At 45.3% G+C, this 13,656-nt stretch overlaps 1 protein-coding gene across 1 annotated transcript in view; it reads left to right on the forward strand.

Moving 5' to 3' along the window:
- Positions 1-3,099, forward strand: part of gli2a (GLI family zinc finger 2a) — a 95,134-nt gene extending 92,035 nt beyond the window's left edge. The window contains exon 14 of the mRNA XM_038300945.1: positions 666-3,099. Within this exon, the coding sequence (XP_038156873.1) occupies positions 666-2,899 (2,234 nt within the window). The 3' untranslated portion in view covers positions 2,900-3,099. The remainder of the gene's footprint in view (positions 1-665) is intronic.
- The last annotated feature ends 10,557 nt before the right edge of the window (positions 3,100-13,656 follow it).

Consider the following 13,656-nt stretch of genomic DNA (forward strand, 5'->3'; position numbering starts at 1 on the left):
GATCCTAGTTCCTAGCTTCTGATCCTAGTTCCTGATCCTAGTTCCTAGCTTCTGATCCTAGTTCCTAGCTTCTGTTCCTAGTTCCTAGCTTCTGTTCCTAGTTCCTGATCCTAGTTCCTAGCTTCTGTTCCTAGTTCCTAGCTTCTGTTCCTAGTTCCTGATCCTAGATCCTAGCTTCTGTTCCTTGTTCCTGATCCTAGTTCCTAGCTTCTGTTCCTAGTTCCTAGCTTCTGATCATAGTTCCTAGCTTTCGTACCTAGTTCCTAGCTTCTGTTCCTAGTTCCTAGCTTCTGATCCTAGTTCCTAGCTTTCTATCCTAGTTCCTAGCTTCTGTTCCTAGTTCCTGATCCTAGATCCTAGCTTCTGTTCCTTGTTCCTGATCCTAGTTCCTAGCTTCTGTTCCTAGTTCCTAGCTTCTGATCATAGTTCCTAGCTTTCGTACCTAGTTCCTAGCTTCTGTTCCTAGTTCCTAGCTTCTGATCCTAGTTCCTAGCTTTCTATCCTAGTTCCTAGCTTCTGTTCCTAGTTCCTAGCTTCTGTTTCTAGTTCCTGATGAGCTGAAGCACACATGTCTCAGGAGTCATGTTCCCTCTGAAAATGTCAAACTAAATGTCTGAACTTTAAAGGTTCCTCTTGTAATCACACCTCTCTGTCCTGTTTTTTAGGTTCCTTGCTGGAGAACTCCAACATGATGAGTAACTTCCGCTCGCATCCCGGCCAGCCAATCGAAGAGCTGTCTTCAACTGAAGTAACTCTTCTAAACCAGCTGAACGAGCGGCGTGATAGCACCACCAGCACCCTTAGCTCCGCCTACACCTTCAGCCGACGATCCTCCGGAATATCGCCCTGCTACTCCAGCCGTCGCTCCAGTGAGACGTCCCAGTTCGGCGCTAACCGCCACAACAACATCAGTTCCGCTGACTCGTACGATCCTATCTCCACCGATCTGTCTCGGCGCTCCAGCGAGGCCAGTCACTGTGGGGGTGGGGGTGGCGTCCCCGGAGGTGGTGGGGGAGGCGTGCCGAGCCCTCTCAGTCTAACGCCTGCCCAGCATTATCGGCTAAAAGCGAAGTACGCTGCTGCCATCGGCGGAGCTCCGCCCACTCCTCTCCCTAACGTGGACCGCATGAGCCTGAGGACGAGGATGACTCTCTACGGCAACTCCCAGGAAGGCTCAGCGGCGCCCTTCCTTCAGCCGCCGCCTGGAACGCAGCCCAGGAGGTTCAGTGATGGATACGGCTCGTTGGGCATGATGCCCCATGAGGTACCGATCAACCTTCCACGTAGGGCCAGCGACCCAGTCCGCCGTGCCCAGCTGGAACCGCTTTCTCTCCTGAGGGTCCAACGTTACAGCAGCATGAACAACGTGAATCCCATGAACCCCCCCTCAGCTGCTGAGCACCATCAGACTATGGCTACGCAGGGCTACACTCGCTCCGACGGAAGTCTCCAACGCTACCCGTTTGCACCAAGACCCCCAAGCATTTCTGAGAACGTAGCCATGGAGAACATGGCGGTCGATGGGGTGATGGCCGGTGGGGAACCGAGTGCTGAAGATGAAATCGTGCTCCCAGATGACGTGGTTCAGTACCTGAGGTCACAGAATTCTGGTCCGACGAGTCACAACAATAACCCCCACAGTCTGAGTCTGGGCCACCAGCCCAGCATGGCCCCACCGCTGCACTTTCACGGGCAGAGGAGGATGGCCATGGTGGACTCCAGCCTGGCACAGTCTGGTCAAGATATGCAGACCTATCAGAGGGGCCCTGGTGGCTCCCAGCAGCCTTTCCCAGCACCGCCAGAGAACAAGAACAACATGCCGGTCCAATGGAACGAAGTGAGCTCAGGGACGATGGAGACGACCGCAAAGCTTCCCACACCACCGCAGCATCCGGTTAGAGGAAACCTGGCGGTTATCCAGCAGAGGCACGGCTCTGGGCCACTTCAGAGCCTGAGTGGCAACCAGCAGGTTGGCTCAATGAGTCAGAATCTATCTATGCAGGGCTATTTGAACAATGGCCACCAGCGGCCAGTGAATACCTCCCTTCAGCAGAGACAATGCAGCAGCGTCTACTTTACCGAGCAGATGAGCGATCAGCAGGACTTCAGCCAGGAGGGAAGTCTTTATTCAGGATCTGGAAACTTGCAGCCCGCCCTCAACGCCTCGGCAAACACTGAACTGCAAAATGGCAAGACCAGAACCGCCATGGACAGGTACTGCCCCCTAAACCAGGCGGATCCTCAGAACTACAGCTTTCCCTTCAGGCAGTCACAGCACGGCGTCCAAAATGGAACCAGAGGAATGTTCCAGCCCCGGCCGCCCAATGAGCCGAAGCCGAAGCCTGACATCATCCCGCCCAGCCGAAACCCCCGAGTCACAGATCCGAGTCCCTGCGATATGGCCGTCACGTCTGAGGCGAGTCCAAAGAGGCAAAGCAAGGGGGCGGAGCATAACGGCTCCGACACCCAGAACGCCGCCGTGTTTTACACAGGACAGATTCACATGTTCCAGCCGTCGTCCAATGGGGTGGATGACATCATATCGCCATGTGCCAGTGACTCCGCCAGCCACCCCGCTGCGTTGGCCTCTCCAGGAGTCAACCAGGTGTCCAGCAGTACCGTTGACTCGTCCAGTGGTCGAACCGGAGCCGCAGACCACGCCCAGATCGACTTTGACACCATGCTGGATGATGGCGATCACTCTAGCCTGATGTCTGGAACGCTGAGCCCCGGCCTCCTGCAAAGCCTCTCCCCTAGCTCCTCCCGTCTCACCACGCCTCGCAACTCCGTCACCCTGACGTCCGTCCCCGCGGGGATCGGGAACATGGCCATCGGAGACATGAACTCTATGCTCACTGCTTTGGCCGAAGAAAGCAAGTTCCTCAACATGATCAGCTGAGAGCCATCGAACGCCTCCTTCCCCCGTTACCATGTCGACAGCGAGGACGCCTTCAGGAAAACAAAGAAAGCACTGGTTGTTCTTTTAACCGTCAGCAGGAACACGACGATCTCCTGTTATTCCCCTCAGACTTCATCGTGTTTAACGGGAAAACTGGTTTCCTGATGTTTAAAGCCATATTCTAACAGCCCAGGGTATCTGCTGGTGTATCAGCACGGCGCCCCCATCAGATCACGCCGTGCCTTCTGGGGGCGCCTGAGGACACAGGTACTGGGGAAGGGATCCGTGGCGTAGATATACGGAGATAGATCCTGCTGCGGTTCGGCTCGGCCCGCGGGTCAGGATCAGAACTCAGTCAGTCCAGATGGGATGGATGATGGAAACGGGATGAACTGTGACTGGAGCTCATTTCCAAACATCAGGATTAAACCCAGAGTTTAAGCTCTGTTTAAAAATGGCGTCTTTACATTTAAATGCTTTTCTAACGCAAACAATTCTGGGATGTTTCAGGATCGATTCAGGATCGACATGAATCTGAAGTCTGCAGAGGTCCAACCATAGGGGCCCTAGTCTCCCATGGGTGCTCCCATTGTCTCCTCCCATTGTCTCCTCCTTGTGCCCCCTCCCCCTGTCTCCTCCCCCATGCCTCCTCCCCCTGTGTCTCCTCCCCGTGCCTCCCCCCCGTGCCTCCCCCCTGTCCCCCATGCGTCTCCAGAGGACTGCAGAGGCGGTTTTTGAGTCGTTCTGTAGATTTTGTCTGAATCTCTGAGGAATTTCTGCTCTTTTCTCAGTCGATCCGTTTTAAGTTTGTCTGTAAATAACTTTTGTACATTTTAAATAAACCATTTTTTTTTCTGTGTAATTCTTCGTGTCTGTTCTGGAGGCTGTGATCCTCAGAGGTCTGATGAACAGATATTTCCTCACATCTGGCTCTAAGGTCAAGCTCTTGATTTTCAGTGAAATCTTAAATGATTTTTCACATTATTTTAACTTTCTGAAACAGAACAAAGTTCTCCAGGCCTTTAAAGTTTTCCTCCCCTTTAAACGTCTCTCCTCTGCTTCTTAAAGGTCTGATATGTTTAGTCCAGGAAGCAGATTCTTCCACCTGAGCTGCAGATCTCTGCAGCTCCTCCAGCATTTATTTTATAACTTTGGTTAATTCTGAAATCCCTCCCACCTCCAAATGATTTACTTCCTGTTTGATGTCATTGTTTGGTCAGTAGGGATCTAATTCTATTAAATACGTTTGATAAAGATTGGAGACCTTTGTTCTGTAGCAGTTAAAGAACAAACTGTAGAAATGAGCTTCAGATCTGAGCAGGAAGGAAGATCAAGGAAAGAGGAAACAGGATCCAAACAAACAGCATATTCATCTGGAGACCTTTTAGAAGAGGAGCTCCTCATTCACTGAGAGGGAGGAACGGAGCCTGAGGGAGGAGAGAGGAGAACAAGGAGCAGAGTGAACGATCAAAGAACCCAGCTGGAGGACCATGAAGGTCTGATATGTCTGGAAACAGCAGAGGAACTTATTCCTGTTCCTCAGGAAGGATCCGTCCCAGACTTTAGGGACAGACGGCCTGAAGAGACACAGAGTTCTAGAAGTTCTGGTTCTTCAGGTTTCATTAGAGCGAGGTCCCAGCTGGAAGAAGCAGCAGGCTGGGGGCCTCTGAGTGGAGCCGCTGTTCCATCAGACCAGCATATCCTTTTAGTTTTGTACAAAAAATAAACTTTAAACTACCTCAATGGGCGTGCATCCCTTTATTTGTGTGCAAAAAAACTATTTACTTATTATTCAGCATGGTGATCTGACATTAAATTATTTTTTTTCGTGCATGACTAAAGGGATACACGCCCACGACAGAGTATCAGGGCCAGGCTAGAGATTTTTTTCCTCTATTTTGAGAATAAATTCGTAACATTATGAGAAACAAGTTGAACTACAACTCTTCCAAGAAGCCCTTTCTTCCCTAAAAAGAGGAATGTGGAGCATCATGTGAAGTTCTACTTTAGCTTCGGTTAGACGAATCAGGAAATCTTTTAGCAGCAGCATCAAACTGGGCAGGATGTCAAAGTGGACTCTGGTTGCTGATTGGTGGAGCTGGTCGGCCGTCATCTGCTGGGCGGAGCTACAAGCTTTCTTTTGTTTGATGACTTTATTTTTGTAATATCACAACTTTATTCTAGAAATAGAAGAAAAGTCTGGGATGTCTGGGAGTCTGTGAGTTATGGTCCGCCTGCTCAGAGCCTGGAGGCGGCTGGGATGAAGGGCGTCCCTGTGACCCTCCTGTGGGTGGAGGAGCCCAGGGTCAGAGTCAGGCTGAGGAATGCAGCCGTTTGATTGAGGTCAGGGGGTTACTTCTATTAAAGACCCATTTCAGAGTGAAACCAGGAAGTGAAGATGAACATTTCTAGATGCTGTTCCAGGCTTCTTGTTCCTCCATGATGAATGTTAATGACGGCCCACGGTGGGTGTATCTGCAGGGCGCCACGGGCTGCAGCAAAGGTCATGTTTCAGAAACATGGAGGAGGGACTCATCCAGGGCGTCTGGTGGAAGAAGTCCAACTTCAGCCCGACCCAAACTGACCTCAGAGCTTTAAATGCTCCATGATGTAAACACAAACACCTGATCAGATGTTATTAGGTTTTAATAGCCGCAAACTCTGATGGCTTTACAAAATTAGCCACACGTATCCATGGCAACAAGGAGGAGCGATGCAATAGTAAGAAGAGAGGAAGGTTTTCAAAATAAGACGTCTGCAGCCACCTGGAGCCGCTAAGGATATAGCTTTTAAGAAAAGAAACATAATTTACTAAGAAATATTTCACCTTTTAATTTATGATAAAGACAAACATAAAACCTCTAAAAACACTAATGACGTGAAATGAAACCATATTTGAAAGCACGTTTGTTTCTGTAAAACATTTAATTAATACCAGAAAATAAAGAAAAGTTTCAATCAAACAAAGCTAAGCTAATAGGTTTCTTTTCTGGATTTAAAGCAGCTTTACAGTTTTATTGGAGTTTATTCTGGTTTAAGGGAGCTTAACGAGTAAAAGTTGTTTCCTTCATGTTTGGTCCAGTAGACCTGAGAGGTCTGGCTGTCGATCCAAAGCCAACCAGTGTGTAATGTATTTTGAAGCCTTTCAGGGATTTCTAGACTAACAGAATGGTTTTAAAGTTTAATCTCTGACAGGAATGACTTCAGAACTGGGCTGATGTTCTCTACTTTCTTAGTTCTAGTGAGGACGCAGGCAGCAGCTGTCTTGACATCTTAAGAATTGGAATAACAGGTGAACTAAATCTACTAATTCCTGAAAACCAGTGAAACACAAAATGGAGAATCTATCCAAAAATACAAAAATAAAATATGCAAGAGAAACAGACTAGAAATCAACTAACAGGAAGGTAAATAAATGAAACAAATATGGAAAAACCCGAATGGCAAATATAGCAGAACCCAGTTAATGCTCTGCAATGCTTCTCTAAGGTTAAATAAAAAACTATATTTGGGTATTTTTTCCTGTGCCTAACTGTGCTTTACTTCCCAAATCTTTCATTGGTTGCTAATGTAAAGTTTCCTACTGACACTAAAGTCTCTGTCCTTCCAGTAGGATTTAAATCAGTCAGGCTGATCCAGATTTCTTGGCACTTTAAAATTTAAAATAAAAGGTAGTGATCAACAGTGTCTAATGCTGTACTGAGGTTTAATGAGGTCCGTCTCTGTACTGTGGAGAGGAAGGAAGACGATGAGGAAGATGATCATAGTTACTGATGAAGGGCAGGTTTGAAATGGGCCTGTAGTTCTGCAGGAGCAGTTTGTCCAAACGTTTTAACAACGCCTGACAAAAGGGACCATGTGCTTATTTATGAGCTAAATTATGTTTTGACAACAATTCTTTAAGGTGATCTGTGGGTAACATAAGTATATATATATATGTGATCACCACATTAAACTCTTTTCAGAACAAAGTCCTGCTGCACTGCTCACTCCATCAAAAACACACCTGCTGCCTTTGCACAGATAGCGTTTTTATTTAAAAGCATTACACGCTTTATTCTGCTTTTATTTTATTCTCCTCAATTTATTATAAATGATATATATATATATATATATATATATATATATATATATATATATATATATATATATATATATATATTAACTAATTCATGTAAAGCACTATGAATTATCTCTGTACTGTATTGTGCAATAAAAACAAACCTGCCTTGCCTTGCCTTATGCATTGGAATCAGCACCCAGATGGTCGGATGTTTTCTGTAGACCTGAAAAAAAAGTACATTCCTGGAAACCAGCTGTTTTAGCATCAGTCCAGCTGTTCCTACCATAGAAGTTACATTTTATGCTCAATTTAGAATCTATTTTATTGTGATTTTGAAATAACCCTAATAATAAGGTTCTAATTTTTCAAAGTTTTTATAGTAATGTGTGTCTAATGTAGTGTGCATGTGGCTAGGGACCAGAGATGGAACAAACAATAAACAGTCTCTGACAAATAAACGGAGAAGCTAAACTTGTCAGTGGATCATTGGTTCGTTTCCCCATCAGGTTTTAACTTTTAGTTCTTTAATTAAACGCATTCTAATCAAAGATGGGAGTTTATGTGATGCAGGTTTTATTCTGCCAGTCGTGTTCTTCCCATAATCACTTCTTAGCTGCTGACAGAGGGAAGGAAACATGGTGGCTGCTTGGCTTTTAGTGGGGCTGCAGTGTTAAAGTCCTCTCTGATAAGTTGGCTTTTAGCACTCCGACGTGTCAAAACGCTACATCTGAGGTGACGAAACATCATCACACATCTAATGTCTGACTGGATGGGAGGGAGCAGATGAGAGCATCATCTGGATAGATGACGATGCTAAATATTCCTGCAGACGTGTCCTGAAATAACCGCCTTGATTACTGCACGTGAAGCAGGTTTCTGTTTCCGTGTGTTTCAGAACCTGGCTTCATAGATTAACTGTCCCTCCCAGGGGCTCTGTCTCTAACTGTCCCTCCCAGGGACTCTGTCTCTAACTGTCCCTCCCAGAGACTCTGTCTCTAACTGTCCCTCCCAGGGACTCTGTCTCTCCAGAGACAGGTTTGTTGTTCTGGGAGGACAGACTTGGTTCGATATAATCCCTTGAGGTGGGATTTTTAATGATGATGGTTTCTTGGGTATTAAAGATTTTTTTATCTTATTCTTTTGTAGAAGTTTTATTTTCCTGTTTATCGTGGGCGAATAAACCTTTAGTTGGCTTGATGACGTGAAAAGTCCTTCACACTCTGGGTCAAATGAGTCCGAAACACAAAACAACAAAAATTCTCATTTAGGTGAAAAGAAAAAAACAATTAACCCCGTAATACAATTCATCTCAACAAGTCCTTTATTTTAAAGATATTTTTAACAATTTTACTTTTGTTATCCTGAGCTAGCTCTAGTTATGCTGCTATAGGGTTAGACTGCTGGAGGACATAGGGACCCCTTTTCGTCTCCCTGTTTTATTATATCTCTAGTCTCCCATTCTGCTGTATTTGTTAGTTTATCTTCTAACTTCATGCTCTCTCTTTTTTTTTTCTTCATAGTAGCTTCATCTGGTCTGGCGCCATCCTGGAGGGACGTATCACTCTGTCCACTTCCTGTTGGTGGAGATTTTACTGAGACTAATTGGTTCTTCTCTCTTTCATCTTCCAGACCTGAATTCTGACTTATATTTCATCTCTTTACCTCTTTTAGACGAAGCCACTAAAGAAACGACTCCAGCTAATAATCTTCTACTAGAAAGTGCTGCTGGATCAGTGCCTCTGTGTCTCTGCTCTGTTTGCTCAATTACCAGTCAGTTGTGAATGAAGGCTGTTCACACTGAGTGTGGTTCTGGTTTCATTAGGAGGAATTGCTGTAAAGTCAACTATTCCATCCAACCCTTGATCAAAAGGAACTGCCTTCTAAATAACTTTCTGTTCCTGGATAGAAGCTGCAGCCATTTGCTGTGGTTCTAAAGGTTAAGAAAAGACAGGCAGGGGCCCCATTCTCCAGATGTAGAAATGTTAATAGAATAGACATCCATTATCTGTTCTAGGTTGTGTCCCTCTCTTCTTGTCCCTTTTCTTCTTGTTTTCCTCTCTATGTTTTGTACTCAGCTGACTTTTCATGCTGTCTCTAAAGGAATGAAAGATTTTTTCCAAGCACTAAGCTCACTTAGCTGATTGCTCCTTCCTGTGTTTCCAAAAAGGCCAAAGTAAATAACCCAGTCCTTCTTTTCACTGTAGACAAGCCATGATCTGCTTATCTGTTCTCCATTTTTCATTTGGATGAAATAATAGCTGCATGAATCATGACAGCAGACAAGATAGAGGAGAGCAGGAGGCGGGGTTACCAATCTACTCGCTCTGGAGAGCAGAGTTCGCTGCTTTTAGATGTTGTCTCCAAAGTCTCCAGTAGCAGAAAAAAGTCTCTAGATTTGGCGCTAGGAGCTTTTTAGAAATCAAAGTGCTAGAGGGGTCTGAAAAGTGGCTAAATATAGCGACTAAAGCGCTAAGTTGGCAACACTGCTCTTTGCATGGTTTGTTTTCAAATGGTTTGCTGCTGTCTGTTTGGACCTTTCTGAACATGTGCAGCAAATGGACTGATCCAATATGGTGGACACTGAAGGGGGGGGCTGAGACACACTGAATATTATCAGCGTTCTGATGGCGTTTTAGCCAAAGGATTTTTATCAAAAACATAATTAATGTGCAGAAATAAGGAATAGTTGTGTTAACCATACATGGAAACAGAGTTTTATGGGGCCCCCAGGAACTTGGGGGCCCCATAAAACTGCCTAAATTTGGATAGAGTTTGTTAAACTCTCCTGGAGCTTTGTGGGAGGAGTCTCATCACAGATGGATCCACCTTCCTCCAGAGAGCATCATGGTTTTGGTTCTTTGAGTTTTCAGTTTTTCTTTGTTTTATAGTTTTATTGGTTTAATTCCTATTTTGTTGTGTTTTCCGGATGTATTTGAGTTCTTAGTTTTTTCTTTGTTGACCTCTTGTATTGGTCTCATTTTCCCTACCTCCTTCTAGATTCCTCTGTTCTCACCTGCTCCCAATCAGCTCATTAGTCCCGTCTTTGTTCTGTCTCACATATAAACTCTCCCTGTGCAGTTTCTCAGTTCTGCTTCCTCGTCTTTTCCTGGCTCTTCATGCACGTTTTTCTCTGATGTCTCCAAAGTTCTGTTTTTTGTACTTATCATGCTGGATTTTTTGATTCCTGCTTCAGTTAAGTACTCAATTAAAACTACAAGAACTCACCTTTGCCCCCTCCTCTCTGCGTTTGGGTCATCAAAACCTCAACCAAACCCTGACCGAGGGCACCAGAGAGGAACCAGAACTCTGGACCGGGGATAAGACCGTCTAGGACTGTATTTCTATGGTTCTAATAGTACATGTTTCAATATCCGGACCCTGACCAAACAGGTTGTCTTTAAACTGAGCTTCAGCCACATTCTTCAGAAACGTCTTCAGCAGGCCTGCTGCAAGCATGGAAAGTTCCCGGATCTGCCTCCAGGTATGACAGCAGCTCACTGACCCCGCCGATGAAGACGTCATCGGTTCTGGCAGCAGTTCAGAGTCCCGCCGAGTAAAAACTGCCCCCCGCTCGGACTAAAAACCTGCTTTGTGCCGAATCACAAAGGCCTCGCTGCTTTCTGCTGCCTGCATATCTGTGTGACAGCGGTTATAAGAGCCAGACCCTTGGCAAGCCCCAAACCCCCACTTCCACTGCTTGTTTCTGTCCATTAGCTGTCCAACGAGGGAGGGGGCGCTCAAAACAAACAACAACAAACAAAAGACCAAAGTGGGGCAAGGAGCACGAGGGGGGGCAATGGGAGGGCTTCTGTGTGAAATAATTGCGAGGACCAATTTCAAACAGATGTCCGTTTGGTCTTGGCCCTGGGCTCGTGTCCCCGTTAAATATAGTGATTTGATTGGAAAACAAGCGGCGTAAAATGGGCCGCCGGCCAGTCGCACCATTCGGGGGACTCGCTAACGACCCCCGAGGGTCGCGGGGTCGCTGGAGTAAAAGCAGATCAGAGAGGATGTGGGGCCTTGGGCCAGGACGGGCCCCATAAATCTGTCCTTTTCTCAGAGGAAGCCATCGTTTTTAGCCCAGCGTCACAATTAAAACACAATCACAATCGTCACTTTGTGTTCCCCAGAGTGTGAAGGTTATAATTCACAGCTGGCAGCCGGAGATAGAGGGGGGTATTTAGACTGGCTGAGAGCTGGCGCTCACTGGGGATTGTGGGAAACTTCTCGTGTGAGGTCAGAAAAATAAAATATGGAAAGACTGAGCAGAAAGGGTTATAAATATATTTAAGTCTTTATACTCCAGTTATCCTGCAGGAAACTCATCAGTTGATCCAGAAATGATCCAAACCAAAGCCTGGTTCTTCCTGCAGTCTGTGTTTCAGGACTTTCAGCAGCTTTGAGCTTCAGAGGACCAAGTTTTCCTCTGTTTCTGGCTGCTGAGTGGGAGCTGCACCATTTCTGTCTCTTTACCACAAACCAAGAACTTCCTCAGGCTAATGCGCCCTCTAGTGGCTGCAGCCATCCTCACTGTGAAGATCCACATTCAGAGTTTCTGTTCCTAAAAACCAGCCCAGCGTCTCAGAGATCTGATGTGTTTCTGCTCCCGGCTGAGTAAAGTCAGAATGGCCGCCCGCCGGTTGGAGAGCCGGATGTTTGGGTGTGGAAAGGCCCCCAGATCCCCGGTTCTGCCTCTCCCTGAGGGTCAAACACCGGAGGAAAAGTTTTGCTGTGATTTAAATAGATATGATTATTCTGGGTCAGAGTTCTGTTTATTCTAATGATTCTGTTTCACAGTCAAGGAAAGCCACAAATATTCAGGATTTTAATGCAGGAAGGGTCTGTTCTCCTGACAGGCGGGTCAACATCAGACAGATTCCTAGATGGTTCTGTTTTCCCAGCATGCTGATGGGCAGAGGAACTCCAAGAATCACCAGAGTTCATCCTGAAGGACGGCTGGGACTGGTGGCAGCTTCCAGGGCAGGCGGTCCGGTCTGGGCCCCGGGGAAAAGCCTGGGACTGCTGGGCCGTTCTGGGGGCCCCCGCTGTCTGCTGGGCCCTTCTATTGTTCTCACCATCATCCATCCAACATTTATTCTGCTCCAGAAACACGCAGAGCGACACTCAGACGGGTCCATCAGGGATCTGCTTCGGACTCCATCTTGTTTTTCCAACACATAGATGGATGCTTTCACAACCAGACCATTAAGAACGTTACCAGAAGGTTCCGTTTAATACATTAAAGATTATTGACAATTATTTAGGGAGTAAAATTGTATTGTGTTAAAAAAAAAAAACAAAGAATAGCAAAAATAAAACTACAGACAATCAAAGTAAAGATCAGAGAAGCTTCCAGAGCAGCAGGTATCCCTTAGATATCCACGTTTGGAAGGAAAACCTTTGGTGATTCCACAGCATTAATCAGGGAGGGATATATACATATACCTATAGCTGCAGCTTAGTGGCGGAAGGTTCACCACAACAACTTTATATGCCTCCTCTGGACCAGACTCTACTGTCCACCTGCACCTTTAGGACAAGGGACATTCATTTGAGGACAAGAATGGTCACATTTTGGACAAAATAGACAGGTGGTTTGAGAGGGACATGAAGGAAGGCATCTATGTTAAGAAAGAAAAACAACAACAATTCATGTCATCTCAGGTCACTTTATAGTTAAACCAGATTGATTCAAAGTTTTCTATCTAAGGAAAATCGACTCATTGACTCTTCAGCAATCCCTCACACTAAGCATGCTTGTAGCGACAGTGGAGAGGAAAAACTCCCTTTGAACAGGAAGAAACCTCCAGCAGAACCAGGCTCAGTGTGAGCGGCCATCTGCTGAGGCCCACTGGGGTTCAAGGAGACAGAAGCAGACATAGAAAAAGAAGCATAGATACAAACCTCTCTGCAACAAAATGAACAACAACAGAAAAATCTTTTCGTCTACATTTTAAAATTAAAATAAACACATTGACTCACCCCAACTCACTGGTCTTCTTCTTCTTACTGGTCTTCTTTTGTTTTTGGTATTTCATAAACCTCTGCATTATCATCATCATCATAATCTGACTAGAACATGCCTGAACATTCTAATGTAATATACTTCAGTAGAAATGTTGTCTATTTATACTTTACTGCAGTAATTATTCTTTAAATAACTTTTTAATTTCTACTCCTGATGTCTAAGGAAGTTATCATCCAGAATAGTAGAAAATGTTCCTTTAATAGATTAGAGCAGTAAAGCTTCTGGCCTTAAGTTTTTTCCTGCATTACTTTTATACTTTAAGTAGTTTTAAAAATTGTACTTTTATACTTTTACTGGAGTAAAAAGCTGAATTTGATCCTCTAACTTCTATAAAAGTGTTTTTAAATAGCAGGATTTGCACTGGACTCATAAACATGAATAGTTTTGACACCAGTTTATATTTATTTCAGTCCCAGATTGACTGCAGGAGACGCTCACTAACAACATCGATCAAAATGCTGAGTGTCAGAATAGAGCAAAGAAGAACAAAGCTGACCTAAAATAATTAAAAACCTAGATTAGTGATTGATAAATAATCCAAATTTATCATCACTGAGCCTGTGGCGCCATCTGGTGGGAAAGATCGGAACAGTCTAACAGCTAAACTCACTACGCTCCTGTGGAGGTCTGACTGGTGGCTTTCCCAGGAAATGGAAATAAACCAGC

This window comes from Cyprinodon tularosa, unplaced genomic scaffold (assembly GCF_016077235.1).
Source record: "Cyprinodon tularosa strain WSP-4 unplaced genomic scaffold, ASM1607723v1 ctg1123, whole genome shotgun sequence".
NCBI classification, from domain to species: Eukaryota; Metazoa; Chordata; class Actinopteri; order Cyprinodontiformes; family Cyprinodontidae; genus Cyprinodon; species Cyprinodon tularosa.